Source organism: Ammospiza caudacuta, chromosome 12 (genome assembly GCF_027887145.1).
Source record: "Ammospiza caudacuta isolate bAmmCau1 chromosome 12, bAmmCau1.pri, whole genome shotgun sequence".
NCBI lineage: Eukaryota > Metazoa > Chordata > Aves > Passeriformes > Passerellidae > Ammospiza > Ammospiza caudacuta.
In genome coordinates, this window is record NC_080604.1 from 10650250 (window position 1) to 10660095 (window position 9846).

The 9846-nt window shown below is 46.1% G+C and overlaps 1 protein-coding gene across 3 annotated transcripts in view; it reads left to right on the plus strand.

The window, feature by feature from the left end:
* Positions 1 to 8903, plus strand: part of FLNB (filamin B) — a 70829-nt gene extending 61926 nt beyond the window's left edge. For 2 of the 3 annotated variants that reach the window (XM_058812990.1, XM_058812991.1), the window contains 5 exons: positions 1368 to 1500; positions 2494 to 2670; positions 5034 to 5252; positions 6206 to 6409; positions 7115 to 8903. In XM_058812990.1, coding sequence (XP_058668973.1) covers positions 1368 to 1500; positions 2494 to 2670; positions 5034 to 5252; positions 6206 to 6409; positions 7115 to 7302 — 921 coding nt within the window. In that variant the 3' untranslated portion in view covers positions 7303 to 8903. The remainder of the gene's footprint in view (positions 1 to 1367; positions 1501 to 2493; positions 2671 to 5033; positions 5253 to 6205; positions 6410 to 7114) is intronic. The other variant, XM_058812992.1, reaches the window with a different exon arrangement.
* The last annotated feature ends 943 nt before the right edge of the window (positions 8904 to 9846 follow it).

Below are 9846 nucleotides of genomic sequence, written 5' to 3' on the forward strand. Positions count from 1 at the left end.
CTGCATAGCTGGGACATCACTGCAGCCTGGCCAGGCAGACAGAGATGGCCCCACCATGAGGTCAGGGTACAGATTAGCTCTGGCTGATGCCACAAAACCACAGAGTCACAGCTCAGATGATTCATGAAAGGTAGTGAACCTCAGAATGAATCACAGCTTTGTAGCTGGTCTGGGCTCATCTGGTAACCTCACCATGTAATTTGTGTATGTGTGTGGTTACAGGCATTAAAATACAAGTAACATTAAAGGCCTGACTGAAATCTCCAAAGCCAGAAGCTTGGATGTGAGACTGAGAATCTGTGTCTAAATATACTGTACCTCAGTCCTCCTTGAGTGGTGATTAGTACTTCGGTTAAAGCTTTTTTTTGTTATGTCCCAGCTGTGATCCCCAGGAGTTTGCCTGGGCTGCAGGAATTCTCCACCTCGGCTGTGTAAATGAACCATGACAGCCTGATCCGGTAGTATCTTTTCTAACTAGGAGTTACAAGGGCGTTAATTAGTCACTGTGGTATTGATGTTTGCCTTGTGTTTCATTTAAAGACTCTTTGACAGGAATACTCACTTCAGTTAAGTCCTGGAGAGGCAGATAAAGCTGAGTATTCTGTAACTGAGTCCATTGTGCAGCATTAACCTCCACTAAACCCACATCAGGGACTTGTTTATACATTGTACCTCAGTTCTACTCAGTTGCATTTATTTCCCTCTTCAGGATTTAGTTGAAAACAAAATGAGGTAAAGTATGTTAAGAGTGAGATATTGCTGCTGCATAGCTGCATGGGCTGTGCTGGTCGAGGACCACTGTGGCTCACGTGTGGAGCTGTCTCGCCTTCCACCGATGGCCTGACAGCACAACAACATCTGGTTTCATGTTTCAAATTACTTTCTTATGTTTGAGACATCTTGTGGTGGCGTTCTAAATGCAGCCTCTCGTGGCAAATATAAACATGTGTATTACTCTTTCAGACATTTGGATTATCAGAGGCTTTTCCGTGAATGAATCTGGAATGAATGAATGGGCTGAAAAATAGAGCTATAGCTTAAGCATTCTTTAAATCAAGTGCCTGAGTACCAAGGACTGACCTCAGTGATAATGGGTGACTGGTATTGTAAACCTGCCTCTCTTTGATGTGGCACAGTTGTCTGGCTTCCAAAAACAGTCTGTTACCATGGGAAAGTCAGGCTAGCCAACGTGGGTGACTCCTGAATCAGCCACCCCCTAAGAGGGAGAGAGCGTCTGATTTGAGAGTTCATGCAACTCACAACTTTATGCCTTTTGTTAAACCCTTATGCTGAAGTGGTTATTTCCCTGCCACAAATCTTGTGCTGTCTGAAATGAAAGTTTGATAATCTGACTGTTGCGTTCTCAGGAGTCTGGATTAAAAGTTAATCAGCCAGCATCCTTTGCTATAAGGCTGAACGGGGCAAAGGGCAAGATCGATGCTAAAGTCCACAGCCCCTCCGGAGCTGTTGAAGAGTGCCATGTGTCTGAGCTGGAGCCAGGTGAGCACTGCTTGGTGATGATCAGAACAATTGCATGACCTCCAAAGCACACATGCTGTCACATAGGGAATTCAGTTCCTTTGGCTTACAAATAGTATGTCCCAAGGATAAGCATGCTACTTGGAAAATGACTTCGGTGTCAAGAGCTGTTCAGTTAGGGTTATATCCGTGTTTTTCCACAAACTGCCTGAGCCCCAGCTTGTTTAAGATAGAGGTATTTAAGTCTTGGCTTGCCAGTGAAGGTGCAGTGACATCAGTAATAAATTAAAAATGATGTGGTTGTTGAATTTAACCAGGGAAGAAGTTTATTTCTCAAAGCCATGCTTCGATCGTTGACTAATAGTTTATGTTTAACTCGCACTCACTCCTTCACATGAAATGTCAAGGAAGCTGTCTATAAGCAAACACTACAGAAAGCTCAACACCTGTTTCAGCAATGAGCTTTTCTTTTTCACTTGAAGTCTGTATGAGTTATGGTCTGTACCATGAACAAGCAGCAGCTGTCCAGCTGGGGGAGATCAATCCCGCCTCTGAGTTAACATGCAATCAAAAATGTGAAATATCAGCAAATTGCTGAATTACTTCATTAGATAAAGGTGTGGTGTCAGAGCAGCACACTCAGCTCGCTGGTAAGATTTGGCTTGCTCTGGCCAGCTGCTTTTCTTCTCCCTCAGCTGCCGACAGATTGGGCTGTGATTCAGTTTTCATGTTTAGTGCGTGAGTGGGGCAAATAATCCTCATACTAGATGACAGTTGAGATCAGGTCCTAGAGAGCAAGGTGAAAACACAAGCTGTAAAACCTTCTGTGAGAAATACAGCATTTTCCTGCTTAAATACGAGTTCAGCAGCTCATGTAACTGAGTTCACTTAAACTGGGACCAAAATATGTCAAAGGCTTTCAGAAGCTGGGATTGCTGATCAGCCCTGCGTGGGGTTTAACTGGTGGTTTTGGTTGGATGGTTTGTCAGCAGAGCCCCTCTGTCCATGTTGCAGATAAGTACGCGGTTCGGTTCATCCCCCACGAGAACGGCGTGCACTCCATCGATGTGAAGTTCAACGGCAGCCACGTGGTGGGCAGCCCGTTCAAGGTGCGCGTGGGCGAGCCCGGCCAGGCGGGCAACCCCGCCCTGGTCACGGCCTACGGATCCGGCCTGGAGAGCGGCACCACGGGTAACCCTTCTCCTGCACACTGCTTGCCCTGGCCTTGGGGGTGTACAGAACCCATTTCTAGGCGTACTTTTACATGACTTCACCTGCTACGGCAGCTGAACTAACCCACGTTCTCTGCTGCCCTGAGTGCAGGCTAATTTTGCTTTCTAGCATGCTCCTCATGTCTTATAACCATCACTCACAAGTCTGCAGCCTATACTGAGCCTTAACAAACTTAAAACTTTTGTAAATCAGCCACTGCAACACGCATTCACTGAACTGCTGGTTAGCAGCTGGGCTACTGCTCTGCTGGTTAGCTTAGCTCCACGTCGGTGGTCCCTCGAGCTCCAGAGATGCTCTGGCTCCCTTCCACACATGAACATGATGCCTGAGTTGGCTGTCTAGAGATGAAGGAATCTTGTTTAACTAGTGTTAATTGGGTATGAGGCTGTTACCGTCCCTGTTAGCTTCCCTTTGGTGCTTGCACCTCTGAGAAATCTCAAGTGAAATGCAGTAGGATATGTAAACCCTAGGGAGAAGGTGGGTTGTTCTGTTGGTAGTGTGCTATTCATGCTCCAGATGCAGCATGAACAGTCTCTTCTTGGAAATCTGGCATCTTGTTGTCTGCTGTGGCTGCATCATCTGATAGTTCTCAACTCAAGAATGTAGGGTTTAGGGTTTGTTTTTTCTTTTTTATGATTTGTGGCCTTAGTAAGTACGAAAACATTCCAGGATATGCACTTTGATTTATTTGTGTTCTTGCTCAGGCCACACACACAGGTAAATAGCAGAGTAAAATGATTATTTTTTCTCCTTTTGTAGTGTAAGGGAATAGCTAGATCATTTTATCCTATCCACTGCTGTCTCCTGTGGATTCCATCTCATACCTTTTTTCTCCCTGTGAAAAAAAAAAAAAAAAAACAACCTGCAGTTATTCAGTCAAAGCTTTTGCTGTTCTGGAGGAACCAAGCAGTTGGTTTTGGAAACATGTAGATACACTCTATAAAATAAAGATGTAGCCTGAGCTCCTTTAATAGGTGGAAACAAAAGCACTCATTAATACCAGCCAGTGATGCATCAGAGACAGGGGAATATTTCTTCATCTATAAAGGTGCTTGGGGCTGTTTTTAATCTAAATAGACTGTTTAATTTCAGCAAAGCTGCTCTGTGCCCCGTTGTTGAATCCTGGCCACTGCCAAAGGCACAGTGCCCTGGGAGCTGCTGAGCAGCATTTCAGAACAATGACCCAGTGTAGGGGTTTCAGTGGCTGAGCACCTGAACCATCCCCCTGGGAGGGCTGAGCGTCTGCAGCCTCCAACAATGCAAGCCTTCATCTGGGGCACAGCTCAGAGCAGTGCCTCCGAGCAAGAACTCTTAGTGAGAAGCTGGGAAGCTTGCTGGCTTTGAGAATTAACTTCTCTCCATTTGAGCGGGGCATTGCAGGCTGATGCCTGGCCTCCCAGGCTGGTGGTGCCAGGGGGATGGGCTGCTGGAGCTCTGGAAAATGGCATAATCCTCTGTGGGAGCTGGGCTCTTCCAGCATTGTGACACAGCAGCCTCTTTTGTGGGGAGGCTAGAAACTTCTCCTGAGTTTATTCCCACATCTTCGTGCTTCCATCGCAGCAGCAGTAAACTTTCCCATGGCCATCCTGGTTTTGAGTGTGCCTGAGCACTTTATTCCTCCTCAACAGTGTCTCATGCAACAGCCCAAAGATCATAAATATTTGAGGCCAGAGTCTGACAGTAAATTATTTGGGGGCTGAAAGCCTTACTTAATTTTTTCTTGTGTTGCTGGCATTGTGTCATTGGCTTAGTATTAGCAGCAATAATTCAGCTGTGTTAACCAGATGCTGTAATTAAACAAGCTTTTGTTTCCACAAACTGCTTGGAGTGCTGTTGCCGAGCAGTTCAAACACACATCTCCTCCAGGCCATCTCCTGCCCCTTGTCCTTCCTGCTTTCTTGTGGGCTCTTCACTGCTGATTTGCAGTCCAGGCAGCGAGACAGCTCTGAGCTCTCAAACTTAGCCATGCTGGAGCTGTGTGGGTGTGGACTCTGATGCCCAGCAGAAAAGCTCTTGTATTCTCTCTAAGCCAGTTTTTTGATACCAAATTACTTCCATTTGAGTCCTGAAGGGCTGTCATGACCCCTTCTCCCACACAGTCACATAACCTAACTGGAAGAAGCTGGGGAGGCTGCCAGGGGTGCAGAGCTCCATTTGGGGCTGGCCTGAGCAAGGCTGCTGGGGTGGATGTGGTGTCCCTCCCTGCCTGATGCCCTGGGAGACTGATCTTGTGCCGAACTACCCCGTGTTTAATGCCTGAGGCTGCGTGTGTAACATCGGGTGTGAGGAAGAGTGTGTCTCACTGTGCTACGTCTTTCTAGGACTGCAGTCGGAGTTTTTCATTAACACGACCAAGGCTGGTCCAGGTACCCTCTCTGTTACAATTGAAGGGCCATCAAAGGTGAAAATGGACTGCCAGGAAACTCCAGAAGGTTACAAAGTCATGTACACACCCATGGCTCCAGGAAACTATTTAATTGGAGTTAAATATGGTGGACCTAACCACATAGTGGGCAGCCCTTTCAAGGCAAAGGTTACAGGTAAAAAGCTAACTAGTATTTACTCTGTGCCTGAAGTAGGTCATGTCATTGAGCAAAAAATCCTCCCGAGATAGTGTGGTATTGTAGTCTAGATGCCCAAAACCATGAGAAGCAAAGCATTTCTCCCCATCACTTCCAAAGCCTAGATGAGGGTTCTCAGAAGCAGCTACAAAAGCAGTAGTCACAGAGCTTGGCAGCTTGACTCAGTGGTGGGCCATAAAACAGCTTTGTGGGGTAATATTAAGTTCTGATCTGGTGCTAGGGTCTTGCATGGGTCTCAGGGAAAAATATTACTTATTTACCCATTCCCCCCCACCCTCCATCCTGAAACCTGCTCACCTGTAGCATGTGTTGCCTCTCTTGGTCTCATTTTGGTGCAGGTATCACCTAGCCAGAGGTCAGTAATGCCTGGGAGGCTCCTAGGTGAAGTCAGGAAGGCTGGTTTAGGAAGCTTGTTCTCTCTCCAGCACTGTGTTTAAGCACAGGCTGAAGCTCATCTCTACTCCTCCCCCTGAGCTTGTGAAACCCTCTTGTGGTGCCCATAGCGTGGTGATGTTCTCGGGAGAGGGTGGCAAGGACTGCGCTCCCCCAGGCTGGGACACGCTCTGCTTTCAAAATGGGTTATTGCGAAATTGCACCTGCTTTTCTGCCAACTCAAGCCATTTTTGGCATTTGGTGATTGGAGCACAATTAACTCTTCTTAAGCAACCCGCTTTGCTTAATGAATCCTGAAGTTCCTGTGGTCCTTTAGCCACTTGAGGGCTCTGGGATGGGATTGTTGCCAGCAGTGCTGGAAGATGTCAGCTTAAAAACCCAAGTAGGAAATTGCTCCTCTCCAAAAATGCATTTTGGATGCAGAATGCATGCTAGTCATTAGGAGAGTTTTGAAACCTCCTTCTGAATGCCTTTCAGATGGGGCAAATCTGAATGTTAGAAACCTTTTCTGTTTCCAGGGCAGCGACTGGTTAGTCCAGGCAGTGCCAACGAAACCTCTTCCATCCTGGTAGAGTCAGTGACAAGGTCATCGACTGAAACTTGCTACAGCGCCATTCCCAAATCCACCTCGGATGCCAGCAAAGTGGTTTCCCGGGGAGCAGGACTCTCAAAGGCTTTTGTGGGTCAGAAAAGCTCCTTCTCTGTGGACTGCAGCAAAGCAGGTATGGATACAGGAACTAGATGGGTGTTCAGGATTGGTGGTTTAGCTGAGCGGTTTTTTTTCCCTAAACCAACTTGCAAAGTTAAAATTCAGAGCTTGAGGTAATGATCTGGTACTAAAGAAAAATGCTAAATACTGTACTGTGCTCACCCTGTCAGTCCTAATACAGAGTCCATAAAGTTCCTCTCCAATGGCTTAGTTTGAGCCAGGTGCACCTGAAAGAACCACAGGATTGTGGCATGAGAACAAACAGATTGCTGAACTTAAGCAACCCCTGTGGTGCATTGTAGCATGTAATGCACGGTGTTCCTGTTACCTTTTGATGCTCATCATCACTGTCTGGGAGCTCTGTGGTGGGTGGATTACAGGCCAGCTGTGTCCACTGGCCCCTGCTATTAACTTCTGATGAAGTACTTGTAAAGCAATACCAGCTTGTTTTCACAGGCAGCGTTGATGGCTCCTGTGCTCTACTTAGTGGTAACCTGTCAGGTCTGGCAAATAGCACAGATAAACCCTCACCTCCATCAGGTTGAAAGTTTTTTAATATAAAATTCCTTCTTACACCAAATTAATCTGAGGTATGGCTCAGCTACCACTCTGTGAATTAAAATAATAAAATCCATGTGTTCCAGAGCTGATATGTTATGATAGAACCACGCTGCCTTGTTTCAGCTCAGGGACACTAACAGTTGTTGTTTTGCTACAGGTTCCAACATGCTCTTAGTTGGCGTCCACGGACCTACAATACCATGTGAAGAGGTGTCCATCAAGCATTTGGGCAGCCATCAGTACAACGTCACTTATGTTGTCAAGGAAAGGGGGGACTATGTCCTGGCAGTGAAGTGGGGTGACGAGCACATTCCTGGGAGTCCCTTCCATGTCACCGTTCCGTAGGCACCGCGCTGCCGGGCGCTCTCTGCGTTCGCAGCTCACATGCAGAGCTGTACGGGGTGCGGCCGTGTTGCAAAATGCAGCCTCTAGATACACACAGCTCACATTTCAATAGTCAGACATAAATTCTAACTGTTTTTTACAAGCATTTCACTTCTATCCTACTTACCAACCTAATGTCAATTTATTTAATATCTCCTCAAATTGTACCTTTGTAGTTCTGTCCGGGTCACTGTTAATGTTTGGAGAATCATGTGGATGACTAGACACTAATTTCCCTTGCGGATGTTAAAGACTTTAGATGTTAATTGAAAACTGGAATTTGTCTTTGTAATTGGGTATCTTAACTACTGATTTTATTTGACTGGAGACTTTGCATTTTAGTTATGGAATATGACTTGGGCTGTCCCCAGTTCAAATTCTTTTCTGTAAAGAAATGAGGTAAAACTGGTACTATAGTAGGTGCCTTTGTATACTTGATCAATTTTAACGCTTAACATTATAAAAAGCTATTATAAGTAGCTTTACCACTCAAATTTAAAATGTTTCTGAAAATGCTTTGCCAATGGTTTACATTTAGAAAAAGTTCATCTTTTATAGCAAACCAAAAGCAGATTGAAAATTACTTCCTGTAAGCTTTCAGCCTCTCTATGTTAACGCTTTGTAACTCTAGAGACAGATAGCTTTTTGGCCATAATGCTTGTAATGCGGTTTTTAATGAGCTTGGGATGCTGGTGATGTTTCTTCAACTTTACAGGTAACCCCACCCCCCCCAGAAACTTTTTGATTTAAGAACAACCCCTGGGTTGGCTGGGTTAAGTAAAGCCCCTGAACTTGCCAAGCCAGGCATGGCTGTCACCTGTGTGGCTCAGAGTCACTGCAGTCCAGAGCACCAAGGTGTGTTGAGAAGATGACCACTGGTTTCTCTGGAGGCTGCAGGCCAGGCTAATGTCTGAGATGAGGCAAAGGAGCCATCCTGGGAATGGGACCCCCATCTGCAGTGGGACACAGGGTGGGTCTGTGAGGTTACCAGTAATAGCAATACCAGTAATAGCAATATCAATGAACAAACCCCTCTTTGGTGCAAGGTGTTTTATTGTATCTCACTCCAAGGATATGCCTGAAGCAAACTCACCTCTCCTGAAACCCCCTTTGTGCTGCAACAGGCGTTGCTGCTGAGGGTTAGGGAGTGGAAACTTCCTTGTAACTCGTCTGTTTGTCCCGGATTACTCCATACTACTTCCCAGGTGCATATCTGAATTGCTGCCAGCTGCTGGGGCTTTAGTAAACTCTCCTGATGAGCTCAAACTCCGCAGTTTGGAGAAGGTAGGATTTGTTAAAAACCTGTTGATATGTCACTGTCCCTTGGGAGAAGTTCGTGCTTACGGTTCTGTAATTACATGTGGATGTACTGCTCTCCAGCACAGTTATTGGCAAAAAAAGGAAGGTTGGGGTTTTTTTACTGTGCTTTTTTAGTGCCTTAATGTGAAATGCTCACTACATTGTAAACTAGAAAGTAAAAACAAAATAAACTGGAATAAAATGCAGGATTTGTAAAATTGTATCTTATAACTTATTAAATAGAAATGTTTGCTTCATTAAAATGTGCATGTTAAAAACAACATCTGATTCTTTTCATATGTAGTCAGTAAAGTTCAGACTGAAAGTACACCACACGGCAGCTTCAGGCAGACCAAATAGCCTATGGGCTGTGCAGGTAGCCATGAAAACTTGGGCAGAACCTCAACAGCATTAACTTTCTTCCCCTGAAACCTTTCTTTTTCCTGAAAACAAATTGGCAGAAGTTTAAGCCATATGCAAATGTGCAGGGTGCAGTGGGCACAGTATGGCTGGAGCATTACACAGCTGTGCTGGTTTGCCCTGTGCAGACCCAGGCACGGGGCAGTGCTGTGTCCCTGGAGCTGCTCTCTGGGCTGTAATTCCCTGGGATCCCTGGGGTTGTTTGCAGAAGGTGTCTCCCTGCACCTGGGGCCAGCACCTCCAGGCACAGCCATGGAAACCAGCAGATGTTTTCCCAAACACTCTCCTGCTGAAAGCCCCTGTGAAACCTGAGATGCAGTGGCTGCCAAGGACTTTCCTGCCCCAGGCTTATCAGATTATTTCCTTTTTATAGTTAACTCATTAGCCGTGTGGTAGGTATGTCAGCGTGAGCCTCCTATTCAATGTTTTAAACAAAACAAGCCTGGATACAGCTGTTGGTGTGGGTAGACCTTGAGAGCATCTCACCTGCATAACTCCTGTGTCCCAGTCCACCCTGTATTTGTCTGGCCTTCTCTTGACTGTCTTGGTTTGATGACACTGGCTGAAATTAGCAGGAGTTGTGTGTGAAGCTGGTGGACCCTGGTTGCTGCTGTGGCTGGGGTTACCTCCAGTAAAAGCTGAGCTCTGCTTCAAGTGACCAACTCTGCCTGGCCTGGGCACTGACAGCTGTGGAGTGGCTGCAAAAATGACCTTACTAGGGACAGTAAGCACCCAGTGGTGGTGATGAGAAGAGATTCTTGGCAGGGTTGATTTTGGACAACAACA